At 42.2% G+C, this 27326-nt stretch overlaps 1 protein-coding gene across 3 annotated transcripts in view; it reads right to left on the bottom strand.

The window, feature by feature from the left end:
- Window positions 1-866: 866 nt before the first annotated feature.
- Mvb12 (multivesicular body subunit 12-like Mvb12) overlaps window positions 867-27326 on the bottom strand; it is a 29695-nt gene continuing 3235 nt past the window's right edge. For all 3 annotated transcript variants that reach the window (XM_065437629.1, XM_065437614.1, XM_065437623.2), the window contains exons 4-10: window positions 26007-26097; window positions 25815-25944; window positions 14973-15035; window positions 12959-13086; window positions 11730-11791; window positions 8694-8744; window positions 867-1581 (exon numbers count right to left, since the gene is read on the bottom strand). In XM_065437629.1, the coding sequence (XP_065293701.1) occupies window positions 1537-1581; window positions 8694-8744; window positions 11730-11791; window positions 12959-13086; window positions 14973-15035; window positions 25815-25944; window positions 26007-26097 (570 nt within the window). In that variant the 3' untranslated portion in view covers window positions 867-1536. The remainder of the gene's footprint in view (window positions 1582-8693; window positions 8745-11729; window positions 11792-12958; window positions 13087-14972; window positions 15036-25814; window positions 25945-26006; window positions 26098-27326) is intronic.

The raw sequence follows: 27326 nt of genomic DNA, 5'->3' as shown, positions 1-27326 counted from the left end.
ACTGACCATCATTACAAACCAAAACAAACAATGACAACCACATACACCATGCAGCAAACAGGTTAAATTGCTGCTACAACAGAATCCACACTTCTACCCCTGACAATATGTGCTTGAGCTTTATCACATTAATCAGACGACATTAAACGTGCCATGCAGCTTCAAAAATTTTGGTGTTTTTTGTTTGTTTTTGGTGGTTTAATGGACACAAAAGTATACCAAGCTTCGCAAAAGTTCTGCAAACCATGTAAAAGGAATACGATCCACCAGCAGCAACCAAAATTACTAGGCACCCTGTAGTGTATTAACATTTCTGCAAGCTAAATTGTCAAACATTTAATAAAAATAAGCAATTTATTGTAAAACTACCATTATAGTTGACCATGTCATCTTTCTTTATCTGCTGTCCATTAGATACACCATGTAGGAATGTAGAGCACTGCTCTTACAACATGCCAAGGTGGGAAACATTGTCCAATGTGATCCCAACTTTGGTGAATAAAGCTCAAGAATTGCTACATTTCTTAGTTCACAGTGTCCGAGTAGCCAACAGTATGTTCGAAAAACTAGTAGTACTGCAAGTGGCAAGATTTTTAAATTTTATTTTGCATACCCTGACAATTTTTCTATAATAGTAGGCTTACTTTGGAATAATTGAAATATTCATGCTGTGCCAAAGTAGAAGGATAATATATACTGTATATATGCTAATCTATATATTTCCCACAGAATTTTATCCTCAAGATATGTATCCTTACATGCAAGATGCTTCTTGAGGATGGCAAGACTGTTTAGCAATAAGCAGTCGTGCAATAAAACATAGGCGTGTATATCGCTACAAGGGTGCCGACAAACGCAATACAGGACACGGATGTCGACACCTTTATTGTAAGAGGACTGTCACAGGGCATGAATTTTTTTTTAAAATGCGAAACATTAGCGAGAACAAATGAACACAGCAAAGTGAAGCACTGCAAGAAAAACAATAAACATCATGCTAAACATCTGAAAACCTACGAGATCCGTTTCACAGTAGGATAAAAAAAATGGTGGAAACTATCACACATTAAAAGTTAAAGTGCACGTGTGGCACCAGAAGCTGGCATGTTTCAATATAGGAGAAAAAAAATTCACATAAACGCAGTGCCTAAAGGACGGTGTCACTTACAAAAAGCTGAAACAAGTGTTGGCACTACAAGCACAAAGCGAATATCTCTTATGTAGTAAAATCAACAGGGCCGAGAAAGCTCCCTGAAGCAATGCAAGCACACTGCAGGAGAGAGAAGTCTGTTCTAAGCCTGTGTAACTGCTCAAATGGCTGATGCAGGTGTCTTCAGTCCTGCTGCACTGTTGCTCTCATGGTAGTGCTTCAGCATATAATGTCAAAATCACCTTTTTTCCACTACTGTGTCCACCTCAGAGTTAGAAAAAACTGCAGCTATAGTAGTATGTCAATGCTGGAGATGTTGGGGGAGGGGGCCCTGTTCAGGCAGGAAGAAATGGTGGTAGGGTGATGGTTGGCAACTCCTCTGCAAGTCAGGTCTGTTGAGCTTGGCGTTCCACTTGAAAGTTATAGTTGTACTGCAAAGACAGAAAGTGCGTGCACAAGCATATATGACCCCCAGCTCGTACACCTGGCAATAACCGGCTTGCCACTGCCACACGTGTACAGAGCTGTCACCCACTGGTGGAAACATTCTGTTAGTACTACACTACTAATAGTGGCTTTTAAATTTCACTGCAGGAAGAAGGCCTCAACCAGTGATAACCAGTTCTGCCCCCATGGCACCCCTTCTGTCATACTGGTAGACCACTGGTCATCTGTTACAAGTGTTACCTACCCTGTTAATTACCCGTTACCAATGCTTGCTATGCGCGACCTCTTTCTCTTTCTCTCTGTACACATGTGTGCGCATACTTTATTAACAGGACAAAACAACTGGATGTGAAGTTCTGGCCGAGGTCAACTGGACCTCTGCCAAAACAGAGGTAGTGGACCGACTGTCATTCTCCTATGTTTAACCAGTTTCCTGATCACATTTCTGCGATCCTAACAGACTGCATTATCATATTTGCAGAGATTCATCAGTAATACCGTCATATACAGGGTGTCCCACATAACTTGAGCCAAGAATTTAAAAACTAAAGGCGTGTCGGAAGCGAATTGAACCGAAAGCACACTATTTGCAATAGCCTATAGTAACTCAGACAATATTTTGTCTTCCAGATAACTCGCCAATTAATTAAGTTTAATTACCCAACTTTTTAATTATTGGCTGAGGACCTTAAGTATGATACACAGACTTGTAGAGCACCTTCAGAAACCAACAATCGAGTTGTTTCCTTTATGATACGTCTCACGTAGTACTTTTTTCCAGGTTGCAAAGAAAGCCTGCAAAATATGAAAAAAGCCACGTGACTGAGCATTCGCGCAGTGGTATTGTGTTGCTCTCAAGCATGTGTTCGGTGAACAAGGTCAGCTGCATCGTGACTGGCGACGAGGAAGCGACAGGGCGTTCTTTTTCTCATTGGCAGCGCTCAGCCAGCAGCACGCATTTTCGCCATCATCCGACGAGAGCCCGCCTTGTTCACCGAACGCACACTTGAGCAGCACAATACCACTGCGCAAGCACTCCATCACATGGCTTTTTTTCATATTTCATGGGCTTTCTTTGCAACCTGGAAAAAAGGACTACGTGAGACGTATCGTAAAGGAAACAACTCAATCGGTGGTTTCTGAATGTGCCCTACAAATCTGCGCACCATACTTGGGATCCTCAGCCAATAATTTAAAAGTTGGGTAATTAAACTTAATTATCAAGTTATGGGGAAAACAAAAAAATGTCCGAGTTACTGTAGGCTATTGTGAATAGTATGTGCTTGGTTCAATTCGCTTCCGACACGCCTCTCATTTTTTAAACTCTTGGTTCAAGTTACGTGGGACACCCTGTATAATACAATACAGCAGTTTTGCCATAATTATCATGAATTTAAAATGTCAACAAGCTTAATCGCTCACCCACCAAACTGTGCACTGCATAGCACCTGCAGCCCCATAGTGGCCCCGGGTGCGAACAGTCTATTATGAGCACAAAATTAAGCATCGCATCAGACCAAATAGGAGCTAGTAGCAGTTTATCTCCCAGCTAACTAAAAGAAAATTAGTATACAGTGTAATCTCTTGTGAATTAAAAGAGATTTCTAAAAATTAACCTGTGGCAGTTTGTAATATTCTAACACTCCAGGTGGAATATTTGATGAGGCAGACATTTCTTGTCTCAACAAATCACAATGTGCATTGAGTAATGAGCAAATGCTTTATTACTTTGCTTTTTAATTAATTACTTTAGGACAAATGCTGAAATGGCAGAATTGAAGCCTGTCAGTATTAAAGTATGTCTGTTTAGAAAGAATTTAAAGACTACCAGCAGTATCAATATACCCGTTCTGAAAAATCTGTGCCACTTAAGTTTGTCCCACGGTGCATACAAATGTATTTTCAAAGCACATTTTGAGGACAAGCACCTCAAAACTACTCCTAACTTCAGGATTTATGCTGAATGTGTGCAACCTTAGCACTGCATAGCTTAATTATGCACTTGCACATCTGACCTAAAGTAATTAAAGCTTAACTAGTGAAACTTTGTTAGTTACCTAGGCACATTGTGATTTGTGGCGCAAGTATATTTCGTCAAGTAGTGCAATTAAAGTAGTAATATTGTACTATCTATCACTAATGATTTGAAAAAACATTTCCATCCAAGTGGATCATGCAGTACAAACGTGTCCAGCACGTAAGCTGTTCAAGCTGTTCAAGATGGAAAGGGTTCTAACAAGCCTTGCACTTTAGAATGTGTAATGTGGTGGATAGATGGTCACCTTTCTGAACAATAATTTCTGACTCACAAATAAATTAAATATTTGACATGCTCACTGGGAGGATCTCGTCAGATATTTTTGACAATTCTGCAAAAAGACATAACTGTAATGCAAGAACTCAGCAAGTTCATGACTTGTTAACGTATTTAGTTCTTGCGAGTGTAGCCAATAGCAATTCTAGATATCATATAATTATACAATAAATTGCATTTTTCACATAAAGTGAAACCTCGTTAAACCGTAGTTGGCCGGAGCTCGGAAAAAGTACATACTAAACGGTAGTACTGCTTAACCGAAGTAGCATGAGATTGCCCGCTTACGTGTCAAAAACGGAATTCGGAGAGAGTGCGATGAAAGGGGAAAAAACATGCAGTATTTATTTACTTCGCGTGACAAACGTGTTATTTCCATTTGTTGCTGCGGCAGCCTAGCAGCGATGACAGCAGCCTCAAACTTGCTGAAGCTGTGAGACAGCTTTTCAGCCAGCCCCCTCTTCTCAGCAAACACTCACATGGCAGATTCTGTGGGGCACCTTTTCATTGCGAGGTGCTGTTCTCGTCGCAACGACTGCATTCATGAGGCTGACGTAATGCACAGCTTCTGCCACTGTCGGCCCTGAATCGCCTGTGCTGTCGCTTTCCGTGTCGTCCTTATCACTATCGCTAAGCGACACTTTGGCAACAACAGAGGCAAAGATGGCGAAAAGTCGGACCTTGTAGCCGACATCTCTTCGTGATCGCAGCAGCGCTGCTGAGCAACTTCTTCGCATTCCAAATGCCACACACTGTAGTCAACAGTAGACCCACGTCGCGTGCCAGCGCCGACTTTTCGCATCATGCTCGATAGCATGGACGATGTCTAATTTTTCTTCTATGCTAAGTACCCAGCGTCTCTTTTATCCGAGTTTCGGCATGACACAACTTCTCGCTTGCATGATGCCACAACACTCTCTGGCACGGATGGATGGATGGCGGCTACACCCTTCGTAATGGGCGGCGGCTGGCGCCATCTAAGCTTTTACTCCCCCTCCATTTTTTTCCCCACTTATATGCCCCTTCCCCTTAACTTTAATTTTCACTCCCCCCCAAAATGGATAGCTAAAATAGTATAGAAAACATTATCTCCCTGATTTATGGTATTATCTCATCTCTCCCTTGACTTCTTCCACCAATCCTCTAGCCTCCCCTTCGTTACTGCCACGCTTTTCTCGTCTATTTGCACTCGTTCCCTGGGGAAAACCTAATGCCCCTTCCATATCTGTCACTGTTCCCTCAGCCAGGGTAGGGCGAAGTTCTGTGCATCTCAGTGTGCTGTGTGGTCTCAATTTCGGCTCCGTAAGCAGTGCATAAAAGGCCCACGTTTTCAAATTTAGCCCTGCATGTTTTTGTTCTCAAAACCCCCGTCCTAGCTTCGAATAATAGTGAGCTGCCCCTCGAGTTATCAAATAAGAGCTCTCTCTTTATCTCCTGTTTTTGTGCCCTATACATAGCTAGCACTGGCTTTCCGAGCATTGTTTCTTCCCACCTTTTTCTTTCCGTCTCCTTCGCCTCCTTTCCCACACAAGAACCACGTTGGGCCTCCTCCCTCGGCTGTAGGTATCTAAACCTCAGCTTCCTAGTTCCGAGTGTCCACTTTGTGTTCAAACTTTTAATGTATAGATATTTGTACACTTTCCCCCCCCAGTGCTGTGTGTCTCTGTTCATATTTTAGCTTACTTATAGCCTCTCTACCTTCGAAGGATGTCCATCCCATGTCCCCCTGAACTCCCTCATTTGGTGTGTTCCTGTGCGCCCCTAAGGCCAACCTGCCTACACTTCTCTGTCTTGTTTCCATGCATGCCTGAACTTCCGATTTCATGCACAGTAACGAATTTCCGAATGTGAGGCCAGGTACCATAACCCCTTTCCATACCCCTCTAACCACCTCGTACGTATTACAGTTCCATAGTGCCTTGTGTTTCATTACAGCTGAGTTCCCTTTCACTTTTTCAATCATAATTTTTGAATGTTCTTCCAAGTACTTTTTGCCCTCGTTTAGCCATATGCCCAAATACTTGTATTTTTCAACATGATCAATCTTAGTGTCTTGTACTTCCAATGGTGCCCCCCTTTCTTCATTGTATACTATTATCCCAGACTTCTCTCTACTGAATTACAGTCCCAATTTTTCTCCTTCCTCTCTACATATTCTCATTAGTTCCTGTAGCCCTACTCGGGTGTCAGCAAGCAGCACAATATCATCTGCATACATCAGTCTGGCTAGTACTTCATTACCTTCTGCCCTTCCAGCATATAGCTTATGTCGGTTCCTACTGTGCTCTGTTCTACCCTCTTTTCCATTTGGCTCATGTAAATCATAAAAAGCAGGGGCGACAATGGACAGCCCTGCCCGAGACCACTTCTTATGTTAGCTGGCTTTGTAGTTTCCCCCTCTCATGTTATCTCTACCTCATTATCTGTATAAACTTGTGGTAGGAATTCAACCAACTTTCTATCTAGACCATATTTCTTCAACTGGCCCCATAACTTTTCTCGGTTTACATTATCATAGGCTCCTCTAACGTCTAAAAAAAGCTATCTATAGCGGTTTTTGCCTGGCTGCCACTATCTCTATGCACTGTGTTATAACAAATAAATTATCATCTAGCCTTCTCTTCCTTCGAAATCCATTCTGCAGCTCTCCCAAGATCTCTTCACATTCTGCCCATCCCTACATTCTCATTTTCACCATCTGCATTGCTAATCTGTATATGACTGATGTAACAGTTATTGGCCGGTAGGATTTAATGTTGTCCTTGCTTCCTTTACCTTTGTATGCTAATATCATTCCACTCGATTTCCAGTCCTGTGGAACATCTGCCCCTACAACTAGTTGTTCAATAAGTTGTCGCAACTTTAATTTACTTTTCTGGCCTAATTTTATCAGGTCCTGGCGCTGTTCCCACAGGGACCTTGTGTTCAATTCTGTACCATTCCTTACTTGTCATTCCTCAGTTCTCCTCCCCTTCTGTCCCCCCGTTGTCATTTTTCTCCATTTCGCTACCCTCTGGCTCTGCAAATGCTGCCTCTAATGTTAACCTAATATGTTCCTGAGCTTCCTCTCCCTCTACCTTTTTTCCTTCTGGTGTGGTCAATGAGTGCTGGACCACCTCTGTCTTCTTACTCTGTTGCCTTATGTTAGAGGCATTTCTATCTTTTTGCATATCTCTAACAACCACTGTACCACAGCTTTTGCTATCTCGGCTTGAATTATTGCCGATGCTTCCCTTTTCATTGCAAGTTAATTGCCGATGCTTCCCTTTTCATTGCAAGTTAATTCTCCCATTTTGTCTCCACCTCTTCTGGTGGGGCTCCCCTTTTCTTTGCTGCTCTGTGTTTTCTGCATGCATCTTTGCGTAGCTCTATGGCCTCCTTAACTTCTCGGTCCCACCAGCTTTCTTCTCGGTCCCACCAGCTTTTCGGTTTATGTTTTCCCTGCTTACTTCCTAGTTTCTTAGTCTGTCCCTTCTCTAGCTCTCTTTTAAAAATACCTACTAACTCGTCGTATGTCCACGCCCTTTGCGATTGCTTGGATACTATGTTTTCATAGTTTTTCGCCACTTCTTGCAGCTGCCTGTCATTCAGTTTGCTCATGCTTTTCCTTTCTTTAGTTTCTATCGGTGATACTGCCCTTCCAAAACAGATTTTGATTCGTTTGTGATCACTCCCCGGGTTTTTTGTACCTTCCTCATCAATTTCCATACCTCCCAACCGTATATACAGCTAGTGGGACATTAGGCAGTAGTCGATTGTCGAGTGGGAGTTATTTCTTTTCCATGTTATCTTTCTATCGCATTTAATTTCAGTATTGACAATTACACAATTATGGACCTCACAAAAATCTACTAACATCTGTCCTGCTGCATCTGCCGCCCCGTCAAAGTATTCCAGATGTGCATTCATGTCCCCTAGGATGATTATCTCCCGTTTCATAGCTAGCTGCCTGATGTCCTTGGCCATAGATTTGAAATGTTTTGCACTCTCCTTTTTCAACAGCCATGATAAAACCGTGTGCATCATCTGACTGGCCTTCCAACTGTCGGATTGTCCTTGCTTCCTTGCGTTCCTTGGTTCTCAGGGTGACGAAAGATTTCTTTTTCAAATCATTCCCCGTTTTCAGATACACAACTCCTAGGATTGTCTCTACATTCCCTACGGTGCCCTTGAGCCACATGTGCTCATTGCAGCTCTACGACATTGATGTTGATGTGGCTTCATGCTCAAACGCACTGGGCGCTTAGAGGCCGTTGTGCTGATCTCTAAGGCTTGTTGTTCTGCCGGGCCGCTCGATGTAGACGACGCACCGCCGTGATTGCGCGACGAAAAGTGGAAACACTATGTGTTAACCAATACGTACGCAATAAGCTGGTACGGTTTATGCGGATGCAAGACACATTATGTTCAACGGCCGTTGAGTTGGGGATTTGACTTTACTACTTTTAAAATGAAACTACTGTTTAAGCGAGTACGGTTTAATGAGGTTTTACTGTACAATCTAATATTTACATTTACATTGCTGTGCAAACCTCTGACATAATGCTAATTCCTGTGCGGCTAGGCTAAATGCATTTTTTTCTTTCACTCCGTGTGTAAATGAATATATGTGCTTTGAAAATTACAATGAATATTCAATATTTGATACAACATTCCAAGTCAGTATTTTCTTAACATTATTTTCTCAAACTGTTGTGAAGAGTTCACCATCTGCGAGCTTCTAGAACAATTTTTCCACTTGAATGTTACCAAAGAGTCTTTCTGTTCACGCCACATACTCACCTCCTCAAAGATTTCATTAGCCGTCTTGAGCCTAATGTTTGGCATGGTGAACTACGAGATCGAGATAAAGGTAAAGAAAAAAAAAAGAAGCAGAATTAATTCAGCTGAGACTCACTGATTACAAAATCACAGTTGTCACATGTCAACGTGAAAAAGTGGTCAGAAAAAGCCATTTGCTGAAGCTCTCTAATAAAAGCACAATTAAAAATTTCAGCTTTAACCTATGATGAGTACTACCCTACTTTTAGTGCTGCTTAACAGATAACAATAATGAGAATCTGTAAAACGTAAAACCATGTCAACATAACGAACATGTTAAAGACCTACATAAGCACATGCAATGCATGTACCAGATTCTTGGGGGAAACAGAATATGACAACGAATGAATAAAGACACAGAAACTGTGCCGAATATATCAAATATGCCTCAGTGAAAGCTGTCACAATAATCATGCCCATATGGACCACCTGGCTGAAACTGCTTTATTCTAGACTTGCTCTTGGGTTTTGCCAAGCACACGCAGCTCCTAGGATGGCTCAAATACGCCTCCCCATCCTCTTTCAGATAGACCTTAAAGCCATTTCTTGAAAAAAAAAAAAATGATGAAAATGAGAAGGTTAGTACTAAATTTTCTTCAATGTGAAAGTTGGCTACGCTGACGGCTTGGCCACAAAGTAAGATGGCATTGACGTCACAGGAAGCTATCTTTGTCATGCTGTCACAACAGTAAGCATTGGGAGAAATGAGGAAATGAGCATAAATAAATGGTTAAATGAAAGAAGGCACCTCAGCCAATCACAAAACTAGGCATTTCAGCGTCCAAAACTCAACTAATCTGTTTCCACAACCCTGTCAAGCAAGTTACCCTATCGTCCCCATTATATTTGCACACATCACATCGCAATCCCTGTTTGTGTGACCCTGTGCAATACACTTGTTCAATTAAATACCTTGGTGTTTTTTTCGACAGTGATTTATCCTGGAACTCTCATTTCGCATATATTTGTCAAAAACTTCGCAGTGTCTTGTGTTTTGTATAATATTAAATTTTACATGCCATTGTCTGTCCGAAAGCTTGTAGTACATGCCTTATGCTACAGTGTAATCCGGTATGGGATATCTACATATGGTCATGGCGCTCAACATTTGGTAAACCGGGTCAACTCCGTCCATCGTGGCATTCTGAAGCATGTTGCTTATGATGTCCCCCCCAAATCTGATGTGTTCAAAACTTTGTCTTTACCTGATTTCAATTCCTTGCTGCTATAAACTGTTGTCTTAAAGCATTTTTGGATAAGCCAGTATAAAATTCCTTATGTGCCTGTTTGTTGCCTGAGACCAAAGAATCCGTATGTTACACCCCGCTGTAAGACGAGATATGGTTGAAGACTCCGTAACTATTATGTCCCAGCAATGTTTAATTTACTTCCCCAAAGCATACAAGATGTGAAGACGAAATATGGTCTCAGAAAGGCTCTTAGATACATTAATGCGTGATCGGAAGCCTGTCATGTGTGCGTGTGTGTGTTTTTGTTTTCTCACTGTTGTCTACAAACTAATAACATGTTACTGATGGCTCTGTCGCTGTCTGCCAGGCACTGCCGTTCAAGCCCACTGCGGCTTTGGCAGGCCCGATTCTTCCATTGTATGATTCTCAAGTCATCAATAAAGTATTATTATTATTTATTATTATTAAAACCTGCTGCTCCGACTGACTGCACAGGGTATGTAATGTCTCATATGAGATGCAGACACAACTGTGGACAAGGGAGCACAGCGAGAGAGCCAGAGAGTATCGTCTGGCAATCCTCAGCTGCATTTGGTAATTGAGTTGACAGAGGGAGAGCATCATCAGCATGAAATGGCTAAGTCAATTATGGATGTCAATTATGGCATCGCATGCCAGCGGTGTGTAGCACCCAAGTGTCACAAGAAAGCGTTTCACCCATCACGTCTTCACAGTCCCAATGAAAAGTCAGCTTTTACTCACAAAGCACATTCTTGCCCAAACTAAGGATAGTATCTGCACACACGTTAGAATGCATAAAGTACTGCCATCTATAGGTGGTAGTGGACATGCAACAACTTGCAACATGAAGAGATCAACAGAGCTCAGCAGACTAAGGTGTAGAAAATTGGAGAACAAGTAAAAATGAACTTATAAGCACTCTTTGCAGTTAAGTGGAAGAAATAAGGTGCAGAAGCATGTTAAAAAATCTTAACTCGCTTATCACTGGCGATTCCTGGCATCTGTGTCCTCTTGTTTGCGGCCTCGTGAAAGTAAAAGGGTGTGCCCAGATCAAGTGAATACTGAATTCAAGCCAGCCATGCTTGTTACACATTGTGGGGTTATGAGGCTAAAGCATATCAGCATGATTCACTGAAATTGAACCTTCATCTTTACTATTTATTTTATGTCTGATCTTCGTTATGCTTTGTTCTAAGTTAATCTTCATTTCACGCTCTGGCATGCGCAATAGTGTAGTGTAGCTACTGCTACTGAAAATGCTCACTCAGCCTCATAACCTCCACAAATTGTACGAAATAACTGAACAAGCAACAACATGGCAGGGGGTTCCAGATTGTTCATTTAGGTAGTTTTCAGTGTGAAATATTTCATTCAGAACACTATGAGGGATCAAGATTAATGAAACTGTCACTGTCGTAGCAAGTTTTACGAGTTCAGCTGCCTGTGCCAATACACATTACAAGAAGCAGGGCAGATGTTAAATTGTGACTACACAGTTCTATTTCTATTCAAGATTGAAATGAAGAGTTTGATGGAAACCTGTCTGGTCGGGAGGAGACATTGTAACTAGTTGAAAGTTGGACGCTGACCATAAAAATTTCTAGATTGGGAACAAGGTTCCTGCGCGGGAGCTGAAACATCTTAGTTTTAATTTTTATGGCCGGCATTCAACTTTGAACTACTTACAAATTAAAGATTTCAAACAAAAAGTAGAAAAACACAAAGCTCAGCTAGGCATAATTCATTTATGCAGGTCTCAACAAAGCGTTCGAGAAGAAGTACTCACCTCGGAGAGTCTAAACATGGCTCGGTACTTTGGATTCACTTCAAATGGAACATCATCTATAGCTGGTTAAGAAAGAAGGTGACGATGGTGCAGGTTACAAAAAATTCCGACAGAACTCATCTTAACCTAAATTATAGGGTTTTATGGGCCAAAACCACAATATGATTATGAGGCACGCCGTAGTGGGGGACTTTGGAAATTTGGACGACCTGGGGTTCTTTAATGTGCACTTAAATCTAAGTACATGGGTGTTTTCACATTTCGCCCCCATCAAAATGTGGTCGCCATGGCCGGGATTCGATCCCGCGACTTCGTGCTTAGCAGGACAGAACCCATCTTACAATGAATGACGAAGTTAATGCAATTAGCACTGAAGTAATGTGGCAACACACTGTATTGCCCCCGCAATACAGTGTAATGCAATGCATGCCTGCAATGTGATATATCAGGCATGTATGCAGCCTGGATCCTCTCTTGTGTTTCCCCTCTAAACATGCTATGCCATCGAGCGGCAAAAAAGTCTGGGCATGGCACACATGTTTGATTTCGCCCAACATTGAAAAAATTGTAAAGATTTTTTTTTTTTTGTTATTGAAGAACGGCACATACCCAGCGACCCCAGTTAGTGTCAAAGAGGTCCAGTAAAAGAGGGAGAGAGAAAAATGGAAAGGCAGGGAGGTTAACTGGAAGGATGTCCGGTTTGCTCGTCCCCTGAAGATTGGTACATACCCAGTGACTCAGGTTCGTGTCAAAGAGGTTCACTGAAGAGTGGCACATACCCTGTAGCACACACTGACCGACTCAATTTGGCATCAAAGAGGTTCTGTGGAGAGCGTGCATACACAGTGGCACATACCCAGTGACCCAAGTTGGCAGCAAAGAGGTTTCTCATTGAAGGCACATACCTAGCGACGCAAGTTGGTCTGATGGCTGGTTTCGAACCCGCTTCCCTCAGCACAGCAGCCCGATGATATACCATTTGACCATAGACCATATAATACACAGCGATCCAAGTTGGCAAGAAAATGGTTATAGACCCAGCCCGACAGCCCCCTAAAAGTGTGTGAAGTACCCCAAGAATGCTAATCGCATTAATATGAGGGTCATACTGAAAGTAACGATAAAAGAGTAGCACAAGGTTCTTGAAGAGGAAACAAAAGATAGTGCTCACGAACGAGACAAGGTAACAGATACAAACACACTGCTAGAAGAGAGGTTCCCCCCCTTACCAGACTTCTGCAAGGATTTCCCACGCTGGCACACACGCCCACCAGGGGACTTCTTTTGCAGGTGGTCATCCACATGAGATGACAGTGGGTAAGGCAGGGGTGGCAAGGGAGGCTGATGGTAGCTGTTCCTGTAGGTGCAAGGATAAGCAAGGTATGCAAAATTTAAAATTCAATTTGAGTGTTTAACATCTTAAAACTGTACAGCGAGTTGTGAGGGATGCCATAGTGGAGGGCTGCAGATTATTTGGCTACCTGAGGTTCTCCAATGTGCACCCAAGTCTAAGTACAAGAGTTTTTGCATTTTGCCTCCATTGAAATGCAGCCGAGTGAATCTATGACCTTGTGCTCAGCAACAGAATGCTATAGCCAGTGAGTCACCATGGCAGGTCGAAGCATGCAATGGATACTATTCCGTATCAATTATCAAAAGTAATGGCAAAAAAATATCAGGATGAGAACACAGCACAAACGAGTACTACACCCAGGACTGACAAGTTGAAACAGCTACAAGGTTGCGACGACACTCTTGTGATTGACTTGATGAGGCCATAAAGTTCCTGAAGTGCAAAAAAAGTTTAGCAACACTTTATTTTGGGGAGGGTGTGAAGGAGAAGGGCTCAAGACTAATTGTTTCATTGTAAAGAAAAAGAAAACAATGCAAGAACGAACATGCAGATCTGAAGGTGTTCAATTTGAAAGATTACTCAAGGAAATGGAGGCGACATATTTCACATGCAAGCAGGATGCAAGTTATTTTCATAATGTTGTCTGCTTATTTCGTACTGCTAGGAAAGCATAAAGCTAGGCTTTTGCCTTCAATAATTAATCATAAAAAATTGCCCTCCTTATTTATTTATTTACTGTACCTTCAAGGCTTTACAGCGTTATAGAGGGAAGGGGCATAGAAAGAACACTTACAAATTTGATAGCAAGCACTTTATATAAACAGAAAATCCAAAAAAAAGGAATTGAAGATAATTGCATGTTACCACAAGGTACATCGAATGCCAAAGATGGTGAAACACAGGTCGCTGCGCTATGCCCACATACATGCGCAAAACAAAAATATACGAAGGTAAGAAAGAAACGAATGTAAAAACAACAAGAAAAAAAAAAAAACCAAAAGGACCTGTTAAGTTCTTCGCGGAATCTGTCTGGGTTAGTAATTGGTGGATGAGGTGGGCAGGCGATTTCAGACACGTCAAGTTTTAGGTAGAAATGAATGGGAATATGTTACTGTGTTTCCTCGAGGAATATGAAATTTGCAATGGTGATCAAGACATGAAGATATCAAAGGAGTAGGTTGTATCCAGAGTGATTTAAGTATGTGACTGTGATAATAGATCTTTTGGAAAATGCTGAGGCGAGATAATTTCTTGTGCATGAGAAGGGCAGGAAGATTAAGGCTATTTTTCATGGTAGTTGCACAGGATGTTAGTGATAGTTTGACAGTATGAAATGTGTTGAGTGATTCTGAACTGCTTTGAGGTCCCATTGTGATCATCTTAGCTCGACTAAATGATCCCTTTCAGATTGAGGGAAATCCAATTGCTCCCATCATCGGTGCATTTAAACAACATTATACTCAAATGTGCTAGCTTTCGAGAGTCAACTAAAGAAGCATATAAAGGCCATAAAGTAGCATCACACATTATTGTGGAGTATGTGCAAACCACATTTGTGAATTTTAATGCACTCCATCTGAAGCACACTCATGCAAAATGACTTGAAATGATTTTAAAAAATGCTCAGTTGCTGCATTTTCTTTCTAGCTTTGCACTAATGCTAAAAATGAAAATATACAATGTGCAAAGGTTTCAATAAACTGAACTTTTTGTGGAAAATTAACTTGTTAAACTAAGTATAGAGGTACGTGTCAATACAAGCAAGGTATACTGAACATTGTTACATTCTTACCTTTATTAAATGGAGGCTTACTATCTTAAAGTTCCAATGTTCAACAAGCACTTGCATAGCAAAGAACCTCGTATGTCTATTAAAAAGACACACTCACTTCCTTCCATTGATAGGTGCCACAGTTGTCAGCTTGTAGCCTATAAGTAAGCTGTTGATCTCCCTGAAAACAGGTCACAAGAAAGTTTACACAACATGGTGAGAAAACGAAGTCTGTCAGTGTTATTGCTATGCTCCATTTTCACAAAAGTTTTAGACAATGCCTGTTTACAGTACCACTGTACTTTCAACCTGTCGCATAAATAATTGCATGCAGTATACGAACACCTTGATAATGAAGTCCTCTGAACCTCCAAAATCCTTTGTTATAGAGGTCACTTCGTTATAAAGATTGTGCACTGTCCCACACTTACAATAAAGTAGCCTAAGCACATTCAACAAGAGAAAACCTTTATTTAACAGGAACTGAAGAGAGACATAGTGAAAAAAGGCAATTTTTTTTTACATTTTATCAATGAAATGTTCAACTACAGTTGAACTCATTGCACCGAGGTATAAGGCATACCCCAAGGAGAAACGATGGAGTGACGCAAGGTAATGCTGCAGATCGTGGAATGCTGCTATCGCTTCCTATGCCTAAAAAGTTTTTGGCTTGCTTACAGGCTCTTCATCACTGTTGACATCATTGATATTCACGTCTTTCCACCCCAAATGACTTTTAAGACATTGTCGATTGTCAGTTCCGATTAAATTATAACATCGTCATCAGTTGTGATGTATTCGTCAGCCATCGCAGCCGCTGCTGTGTTGCAACAAGCAGCATACAAGTTTAGCAATTCCCGGAGCACTGCATGCAGCACAACTGTAACACTGACCAACATCGGCCCGCTTGCCAAGCGTGTCGCTAATGTTGCCATTGCTGCTAGTGCAGAGCGCAGCTAAGTGGCGTCTGCGGAGGGCAGTGGTGTTAGTTGTAAAGCAACAAATCAGCCGTCAGAGACACCTGAATTCTTTCATTGTACAGGCCAATTAGTTTTAGAGGCGTTCACAATACATATAAATGATAGGAATTGGGCCAGGACATAATGAATTCTTTGTTATACAGGTAATTTCGTAGTAGAAGCGTTCCGACTGTACTGAAGTTATTAACACTCATAGACCCAAACACTAAATTAAATATGCCAGAAGTATACAGTGGCTATATTTTGTTAAAGCATGTGCACAATGCTACGCCAGTAACGTTTGATGTTTCAAATACAATGCCTCAGACCAAGCACACATTTCAAGAACCGATTCCACAAAGTTTTTCGTTCTTAAGTGCTCTCTTTGCCACTAGGTGACCACTTTCGCTAATAAGAATGACAACACAATTGGCTGGTATTCGCTAACTTTCTTATAAATAAGGGCCCAGATTTATTATTGATAAGCATGTTGCTGGCAATACCATGTGCCACAGATACTGTGGGCCAGAGTACGCTTCACTTGTGGCTGAAAAATATGTGCTACAATCACCAGTGTTGCAAAACTGCAATAGTTAATACATAACTCTCCTTTCCTATCCGTGTTATACTTCCTTCCCCACATTGCTGGCTGATGCTCAGGGGCCAGCCACACATTAAGACGGTTATAGTGCGGCCAGCAGGCTTTCCACTTGTCTGCCAGTCAATCTCTCTCTTGAACAAATATTGGCCGGTGCACAAATTTTGAAGTCATTGGGAATCTCTTATGCAGTGATGCAACACATTTACTCTTGGTGCAGAAGCAATGTGCAATAAGTCACAGTGCCTAGACCACATAATCTAGCTGATAATGCCAGTGGCTGTTGATAACGGGCACAGATGGTATCCCCACACTCTTGCGTTTTTTTGAACAGGTATGAAGTGTGTAAGTTTCTCGCACTGCTTCACTTGTTCTGACAACAATAATGAATAATGAATAATGATACCACAATTCCGATCATGATGTGCTTGGAGACGAGAGAAAAAGGAAAGGCAGGGAACCAGAAGAAAGCCCTGTTTGCTACCACAGGGAAAAAGGGATTTAAAAAGGTAGGATAGGAGAAAGACGAATTGTAAAATGGAAATATGCGCACAGAATACTGAGACGATGTATGTCACTATTACAGCTAATCTCGTATGCCCATAAAATGCAGGAAGCGAACTAGTGCTGCAGCTACCTTTAGTGCATATGTCCATTGTCACCACCGCCCTAGTATCTTTTCCCCTGACAGTAGCCGGTTGTCCAGTGTCTCTAATGTGCAGTATACAGCACCTGCCCTCCTCGTACTACAGTAAACTTCCGTTAATTCAACGCCGGTTAATTCAGTATTGACCAAAGGTCTCGGCTGGTGCCCATGCATTTCTATGGGACCAAAGTTTCATTATTTCGATCCTAAAATTGGCCTTCGCCAGATAATTTGAACATGACCAGTCAGCACACATGCATCTGACCCCTATGACAGTGCCTGTATCAGCAGAGCTTAAGTGACAGCAAATGTGTTAAATACATCATCTCCCTTCAAAAACACCTATTTCTGGCCTCCTCTAAGAAGATTTTCGAGCAATAATGGTAGCTCATAATGTCTGATTACGGTATATACGCAATTCTAATGCATGCTTAAAAAAAATTGAGCAATAAACCACGTTTGCAGCATTCGTATGCTTCGCAGGATAACATAGCTGTTGGCATTGAAGGTGACCTTAAAAAAAAATGTGCGTGGCACCAATTTCATATATAATAGTTTTAAGAAACTTAAGGTCATTAAGATTAATGGCGTGAAGAGGAAGCTTTAGCTCGGGCCCAACTCCGACGCGGCCTATTCAAGTACATGTAAAACGCAAAAACATTTTTATGATATAACCCCTGGACCGATTTTAATGAAATTTGTTGCATTTGAAAGAGAAAGTTAAATTCTAGTGACTGTTGGAAGCAAAATTTCGATTTAAGGATTGAATTTTCTTTAAAAGATTTTCAAATATTTGACCGTTTGAAAAAAATAGAAGCACGAAGTTTACAAATTCATAGCTCTGCACCAAGAACTGATATCGCAGTTCTGTAAACGACATCCATTATATCATTCAAAGCAGACAAATTCAATATGTCATTTTACATCTTACGTGAATTTATTACGTTGGTTACAAGGGTTCTACAAAAGTTGTATTTCCTTATTACTAACTTTTTTTTATATTCATGTGTAAAATATCAATTTTGTCTGCTTTATATGTACTAAGATGCAATTCACAGAAGTGAATTATCATCTTTCATTGTTGAGTTACAGAGATGTAAACTTGATAGTTTCGTTTTTTCAAAATTTTCTATTTTTGCCAATTTTTAATAAAAAATTGACACCCAAACTAAAAAATTCGAGACCAACAGTCACTAGATTTTAAGTTTTTTTTTTAAATGCAACAAACCTCGTCAAATTTGGTGCAGTGGTTGCCAAAAAAAAAAAAACGAATTCTCCTTTTACATGTATTTAGATAGGAGCACCCGAGCTAAAGCTTCCTCTTAACGTTAACTGTGTGGCACGGGTATAACATGCAATAAAGCAGTCTTTCTATGATGAATTATGTGGCTTGGACTACGAAGATATTTTAAATTCAGCAGAACCCATCTCACAATGACTGTCAACGGTAATGCATTTAGCACTGAATCAAAACAGCAACACAAAGTATTGCCACCATCAAAACTACTTATGTATGAGGCATATACTGCAGTGAGATTCTTCTTTTGCACTTCACTAAGAACACCTCGTGCCATCTTGCACCGCCATTGCGAAGCCTGCGTAAGACTTTCGAAATGCATGGTGCGCCGGTGCATACAAATGCTGAGAAACGAATCATGCGGCAACTGGGCTCCTTTCTTGCACTTCTTTCTGGACATGCTGCACTATCTAGTGGCACTGCTGAGAAGTCTGCGCATGGCCTACGAGACGAGAAGCATGGTGCGCCGGTGCCTTCGAACACTGAGAATTATTCCCTTGCTTGCCGCATGCTCAGTGGCACATACTCAGTGACTCAAGTTGGCGAGAGGCTTGTTGAAGAGGAGCACATACCGAGTGCATTCTTGGCACTGCTCACCAAAGCATTGGCATGAAAAGCATTCATTGAAAAGCGGCACATACCCAGTGCATTTGTGGCGCAGCCTGCTAATGAGTCGTGTTGCTGTCCTTGAGGAACCCTTGTGACGTGGCTCCGATTCTGCTCAGCATTGAAGAAGTTTAAGGGATATTTTTCATCACTGTATAGCAGCACATTCCCAGTTACCCAAGTTGGCGTCAAAGACTGTCATTAAAGAGCAGCACACACATACTTGCACATACCCAGTGACCTAAGTTGGCATCAAAGAGGTTCATTAAAGACCAGCACAGACTGAGTGACACATATCCAGTGCTCCAAGTCGGCATCAAAGAGTTTCTTCAAACAGTGGTACCAGTCCCACATGTACAGTGAGCTATGTTGGCGTGAAAGAGGTTCGTTGAAGAGTGGCACGTATGAACATACTGCCCCATACTTGGTGACCCGAGTTTGTTCGTTGGTTGGTTTTGTGGTGGCACCCTTGGTAAGATGAAAAAGTCTCTTGAGCAGCAGCAGCAATACAGCAGACTGGCTTTTACCCTGAGAAGGGCTTGTGTTCTATGAGCCTCGTCTCTAAAGTGGTGACCTGGAATGGCTGAATCCAACTTTTCCGATGAAAAAACCATGTCCGCCGCATCATCTCCACTCGCTGTTCAAGTGACCATTGTTCACCTTCCTCCTTTCTGGACGCAACATCCCGAAGTCAGGTTTGTAAATGCTGAAGGACTGTACCACCTACACCGTATCACTTCTCAATGCTCTCTCTATATCACCTCTCTTTGCCCACACCCAGTCCTCTCCCCCTAGTGGCGTCACGCTGGAATTGTACGATGTCCTCTCCAATCCACCCGCAACAAACGAGTACAACACTCTCAAGGCAACTGTCCTCGAGCATACCACGCTGCCCAAATGTAAGTGTCTACAACAGCTTATTTCTGAGGGGAGACTCGGTGACTGCCACCCTACACAACTTCTCCGTCACATGCAAGCCCTGTTAGGGGATCGAGCAGGAACTTTTGACCAGCAGCTCCTGTTGGAACTTTTCCTGCAGCATCTACCAGTATCCGTGCAGATTATCCTGGCGACAACTTTGGCTGTCCATGCTGACAAAGTCATGGAAGTTGCCAGACAATTTCCCACTGTACCAGCTGTTGCATCAGTGCACGTTCCTGAAGTTTCTGTGGTTTCACTGCATGGCCCATCTCAGTCTGCTGACTCGCCTAATGAGATCATGGCAATGCACCAAGACAACAGCCTCCGGGAACTTGTTGGTTCCATACTTCTGCAAACCCATCCAAATGGCGACCACAGTTTGTGCTCTGGATGCTCCAGGCTATCCTACACTTGCTGCACCAGCTGCTGCACTTGATCCTCGTCCCCTAACTGCTCTCAGCCCGCAAGGTGGCACTCACTATTGCTAGTACCATCAACATTTTGCCGCTGCTGCAGAGCGCTGCACACATACCAGTGCCTGGCTGGAAAACGACGACGGGGACCATTAATGGCGATGAATGGTTCTCTCGACACTCCACGTCACCTCTTTTACGTCGACACCACCAACACAGTCTAGTTTCTTCTTGATATTGGCACCAAGGACAGTGTTGTCTGCTGTCCTGTTCTAATATCTGCACCCTTTCCTCCATATGTCATCTTCAAGTGGTGAATGCTACAACCGTTCCTTTGGATTTTCCTCGTCGCCAACGTCAGCCATGCTATACACAGAGCCAGAGTTCTCCCCAGCAATATTTAAGGCGTGGACATTTTAAGAGCAGAGAGAGAGAGAGAGAGGAAGTTAAGAATGTCAAATTTTCATCACAGAAATTTAACAAGCACTCGTTGTCGACACACACCAACATTTAAATCTGTAACTGCTTAGCCATTTTGAGCAGACTTCAACACATTCACATTCCATTTCCTCTTGGTTAGCCTACACTTTTCATACCTTCAGCCTGCAATTCTTAAGCTTAGCCCACTTCTCCACCACTTTGCCATCAACTCAGGTCCCTCACAAGCAATTCGAATGGGGCAATCCAGTGATTCTTCTTTGAGGTGGTTTCTCAGGCAAGTTTTCACGAGCTTCAATTCAGAAAAATCCACAAAGTAAGGTAAGCACCAGCTACATGCACAAAGCAAGCAACAGTTTCATGTGAAACTGTAGGATAAAGCTCCTTGATATCACTTGACACACACTGCAAGAAATCTGGCTGCGGCAGCTTCTTGAGCTTCTCCCACTCAAGAACAAAGTTGAAAAAGCTCATTCACTCCTCCAGCACATAAGTGATGCAAGGCTTTTATAGCATGGGGCCCCCATGCCTCCAATGCACAAGCAACTACAGTGCCATTGCTGGCCACCAAGTTCTGGCAGAACTCCCTGGCAAACAATATAGCAAATTTTGCCAGAAATGGATGGTCTTGAAACCTATCTTTTAAGTTGCTAACAAGTTTATCAACAAAAGCTTCTCTGGTTGCCTGCATCCAATCTTCAATTTTGATGTGACTGACAATGTAATACCACTGCTGGCACAATATTCTTTAAGGTTTGTCCTTACGTCTTTCTGTACCATCAGCATGGTTATTGTAGATGTTATGTCCTGCAAGAGATCAACATACAGCTTCCTTGCCTGGAGAGCTTTATTTAGATAGCCTCTCAATTGATGGGACATCATACATCATCAAAAGTGTGCCTACAAATTTGTCACTTAGGATAAACTTGAGCAGCCCAATTGCCTTAATATCACCTTGCTCTTCTGCTTCTCATGAGAGACTTACTGTGATGGCTTGCAGATTACTTCGGACAGCAGCGCAAGAGCCTCCAATGCTAAGTCGGCGTGTGGTGGATGGCTCAGTAATTTTTGCGCCACCCCCTTCAGTGTCAAGTACTTTCTGCACTACATTTAGTCTAGCTGCACGAACATAGCTTGATGCATAGAAGCTGTATGGGTACTGCAGCAAATCCTTGAATTTTCCAACATAGTGAACCACTTTTGCACCTTGGTTCATTGCCAGGATGAGCTTGTGGGCAGTAAAGTGAATGCCCACAGCCTGAAAACTCAAAGATACTGTTGAGTCTAATTGCTTTTCAATTCGCAATATAATTGCTCCCCCTTTCTTTCCTGTCATGGCAGGTGCACTGTCTGTGCCAATGCCATGGAGGGTCTCATAGGACAGGCCTTTCTTTGCAATGAAATCATCAATGGTACTTGCGATGTTCATTGCTCCAAGTCGGAGCACACTTCCTTTCTCACTTTTCCCTTCTGATTGACATGGCCCGCAAGAAAATCCTCGAAGGCAGCACAGGTCTCCCAGTCAGGAGTACTTTTTCTCGCCTCTACCTATTCGCCTTTCCTCTTCATGTGCCAGTTCAGGCACCCTATGGGGAATTGCTTGGGGAGTTTCTCTCTATGACTCTGCACCAGACTGGAATAAGCCTCTGAAGCATGACGTCGTTCATTGTATCATCACAAATGGCCAGCTGACCCATGGTATGCCACACTGTCTCACTCCTGAAAAGCTCTGCATTGCATGACAGGAGTTCAAGCACATGGTTGAAATCAGATTTGCACACTGCTCATCAGGCAGCTCGTCGGTGCCCTTGCATGTGGTTCTGAAAAAAAGTGGGGACTGGTGGCGGTGGGGGGATTGCCGCACCCTAAACTTGGCAACTGTTCTAGTCCTTTTGGGGTTATACAGAGCTTCAGAAAACATATATCCTGCTCGCATGGCCATCTTGTGCACGGCACGTCCCTGCGTCTGCCTGTTGAATTCCTTTGCCCTACACCCCCAACCACGTCTGACTATCAGCAGTATGCCCAGTACTTGGCCAATCTCTTCTCCATTTGTGAAATATTGACCAGAGCTTGTCAATATTGACCACCCTTTATATTCTGCAATCTTCAATACTCGGCCCATGTGTTTCTTTGGTTCGACAGCACTTGACGTTCTCTGCAGTCATTGTACACGGGACCCATTTCACCTTAGATTGCAACGAGATGTTCACAATCTCTGTCGATGGTTGCCACAGTGTTGTGTCCATTGACTGCTTAAAGCCGGCTTTTGTTGGAAGCCCTCTACCTTAATCGTCCTTCAATACCACTTCTATTGCCTCCCATGTGACATGTTCACCTTCAAGTACTTCATGCCGCCACTTTACTTCTCATCGCACTGTATAGTGGCATAACTCCTCTAAAGGCGGGGAGGCCTGTGAAGGCTCCCTTGGACAGATGAAGACGAAGTTTCTTGAGTATCAGCAGCAATAAAGCAGACTGGCCTTTACCCTGACAAGGGTTTGTGTTCTATGAGCCTTATCTCTACGGCTTCAAACCATGTTACTTCAGCACAGCAGCCCAATGTGCTACCTATTCGACCACGGACTACACAGTGACCCAGGTAGACAAGAAAACCGTTAGATACAAACATACATACATAGATGCAAACAGACACAAACACAGATAGTTGGCCCCCAGGAAGTGCATAAAGTACCCTAAGAATGCTAATGCATTAAATATGTGCAGCAAAGCTGACTTTAGGAAACCGGCTGCCACTGTACAATACATTAGACCCTTGCTCATTTTTCTTGCTAAAATTTAGATTTAGTGTGCATTAGATTTCTTTGTTTAGGAGCTTTAATGTTATTTTTACTTTAGTTTTCTACTTTGGACAGACAGAGAGTTGGCGTGTATTTGATTTTGGGTGATAGAATGAGGCAAATACTGCCAAATGAAACAGCAGTGTGCTTTGACATTTTTTTCCGCATCTTGTCTAATTCTATCAATTCCGTCAGTACCATCAGGGTGAAATTAACAGAAGTCAACTGTATAATGTGCGCATAATGAATGTCTTGCTCATAGGGGCTCAGACACCTTTTAAGAAATGTGTAGAATAAATCCAGCAAACTTCTTTTACAACTGCCAGGTTTTTTAAATGTGTTCCTTAAGTGGGCATCTCATGCTACGTAGAAGCTGGTGCTTTGTCGCCGTTTTTTTTTTCTATTTAAACATTTGTGAAAAGTTCATAAATTCTTTCGTCTGTCATAGTACCGACCCACATACCACACTCGGGATGGTCACAACTGCCTTTCTGGTACTCAGTCCTGGTCGTCTTTTTTTTTTTTCTCTTGCTGGCTCAACGGGAATTTCATGCTATGTAGAAACTGGTTCTCCATAATTGGTTTCTTCCAATTCGAAATTCATCAAGTACTAATAAATCTCCTGGCATGTCAAAGTGCAGATGGACTTGCCACACTGGTTTGCCATGGCTGCCCTGCCATGACAGAGCCACAAAGCACTGAGATGTTTGCTCCACCTGCAGTCAGAAATTTAGCTCACAAGGATTTTGTGTGCTTAGACGACCTCTCCATAGATAGCACAAGAGGTACATTATGTTATTTTTTGCACGAGTTGCTTTTCGAGAGGTGGAGAGTGCGCTGAAAACACAAAATGAGTATACTTTAGAGTGGCAGAAGCTGTGCGAGGGTTGCTGCCCGAGTTATCTCGGTACTGGCAGTCAAAGGGTTACCTCATGCATCTCCTATAACAAAAAATTACAGAATGAAACTTGTATTAGTGAAGTTATTGGGTACTGAATGTCACACCTGCCACAGTTTCACAGCCTTTGTCGCCTTTTGTCCTATCTTCTGTGCCAAAAGCTATGCTGACACAGAGCTGCCCACAAATGGCCAAAAATGCCCACAATGTTTCTCCAACTGTACGTAACAGCGAGTGGAGGTTCAGAATCAGTGCAGTGTTATGGCTTCCCAACACCTAATGATGCTACTGCCTTATCAGTGAAAGTTTAATTTCATTTTTGCACACCTAGCTACAGGTGTCGGCATATTTTGGCAAATTTTCCTGAAAACTTATAAGTACTCTTGCTAAAACGGTAGTTTACACACCCCATTTTCAATATACTTGTGTACATTTTACTCAGCCACAAGTGAAAACAGCCCAGTGAAGAACATGCAAAACTCTACAAATAAATAATGATTAGCAATTTAGAACCAAGATAGGCCTATACTGAGACAATTCCACAGCAACTGCACAGAGTTCACAAATCAAGCAATTGAAGAGCAGGTGGTTTTTTGTGCGAAATTGGACTCTGAATGGATTTAAATGAATGATATTTGGCTCAGGTGTTCATGATGGCATTGTTTAACAATGGGAAAGATTTGTTCGCCACATCATTGCAAGGTTAAGCACTGAAGCTAGCTAGCATGGTAACGTCAAACCATGTCTGCGTTACTATGCACAGTCACGTGTACTACCTTGAACGTGGAGGATGCCAAATGTGCCTTGCTCACTCTGGAATGCACCACTCAAACGCATAAGACAGTACTGAAGTACTCTAAAAAAAAAAAATATGGGGTTTTACGTGCCAGAACCACTTCCTGATTATGAGGCACACCGTAGTGTAGGACTCCGGAAATTTCGACCACCTGGGGTTCTTTCACGTGCGCCTAAATCTAAGTCAACGGATGTTCTCACATTTCTCCGCCACCGAAATGCGGCCGACATGGCCGGGATTCGAACCCGTGACCTCGTGCTCAGCGGCCCAAGACTGAAGTAGTCTGCACATAACCACTGTACAGTAGTTTTAAGTCATTCTAAAGTTTGGAGCCACATGCACAGACACACATGACACAGGGCACACTACGACAGAGGAGATATTCAACTTTTCCACACAACCTTTTCCAAGCAAAAGTGCAACAAGACTATGAGTTATCTGTAAAATAAGCAAATTATAAAAGTTGTTCATGACATTTAAATTATTTTGTAACATAATATGCAAGACTAAGTGAACAAAAGGAATGGCTAGTGCACTGCACAAAATCGGCAAAATTAATTAATCTCTCTGAACTTAGGAACACTCACCCAGCTAACACAAACCCATCTGGAGGTTTTCGTGATTTGCTGAGAACAATAATGTCAGAAACTGCTTCACCAACAGAGTCCCTTGCAACCATCTTGTAACAAAGGAGCTTTTTCTTCATGGCACGCTGATCTGTAAAACAAAATGCTCAACTTCACAGCACAGGAAAATCATGTTAATGATCAACATTATACCTGTATCTTTTGTAGAATTCATGACAATATGACCCTCAGGTGGCACCTCCTTGTCAGCCACAACCAACAAAGACTGAACACATTCTGCATGCTGTAAGGCAGGCAAAAAAAGCATTGTCAAATGGCATAAGAGGTAGCTTTGCCAAGTGGCAAGCGAGGAAAAAAGAAGAAGAAGAAGAAGAAGGGCTTTCTCACTTTAGTTTTCCTAACTACCCTTACACCTGTTTTAATACTATACACAGTAAAGCTACTTTAAACCAACCTACAAAAGATTAATTTATTGCTAATGCTACTAAAGAATCACAACCCATCCCACACCGACAAGTAGGTGTGGGAATGAACACTGCATGTTACACCATTAATTGCCACTTTCCTCATTATAATTGAACACTTAAATGGCTTCATCACGTTTTGCAATGTTGCCATATTCACCTTGAAACCCTGTCTTACAAACCATGAATGGTTTGTAAGACGAAGGAAAAGCACATTGTGAGTGACATAAGAACAATGACAGCATAGACAGAGTATGGTTAGCATGCATAATGACCTGAACTGAAGGGACTCAAAGTGCTCGAGTTGTGCAGCATGTACCAATCACATTGGTATGTGAATCAGTTTGATGGCCATCGTTGTACAATTGTAATGAACAGCAAAGCATATGCGGCCAGTGCACTGTGTTCCACATAAGGACTAATGACACAGTAACTACCATGGTAATCATTGCCCCTGGCCATATTCACAAGGCATGCATTACAACATTTTCTGGAATTTACTCCCGCAGCATCTGCACCTGAGGAAGACCACAAGATCTGGCTGCCATACTCCATTTAGTCCATACTATTGCTGTGGACTACACACACACACACACATCAAGACAGCGCAGCTGACCACTTAGAGGAAAAGCACAAGGACCCTTTTTCTTTCGATACGAGATAGTACTCCAATATCTCCACTGCTAGACAGAAATTGCAATCACATATATTTACTGGGATTATATTCCCATTATCTGTTTGGCATTATCACTGCTTTTGTTTTGTTTCACCTTACTTTCAGAGTGACATGTGCCCTCTTTGTTTGACTCATGCTAGGCATTTTGCAAGCAGCCGTAACCTGTCCGAACCCATGGCAGTAATAGCATGGTGAGTACTACTTTCAACTGGGGATTTATGTATCTTCTGTTGATGAAAGTAAAAATTGTCATACACCCAAATGTAGCATGAAACTACAAAGGAAACCCATATGATTTTCTCCGAAAAAAAAAAAAAGCTGTTGAGGAAAAATTCGTCCTGGCCTGAGAATTGAACCCAGGACCAACACCTT

This window comes from Dermacentor albipictus, chromosome 1, assembly GCF_038994185.2.
Source record: "Dermacentor albipictus isolate Rhodes 1998 colony chromosome 1, USDA_Dalb.pri_finalv2, whole genome shotgun sequence".
Classification (NCBI taxonomy): Eukaryota; Metazoa; Arthropoda; class Arachnida; order Ixodida; family Ixodidae; genus Dermacentor; species Dermacentor albipictus.
The sequence above is the reverse complement of the archived record's forward strand: the minus strand, read 5'-3'. Positions and strand labels throughout refer to the sequence as shown.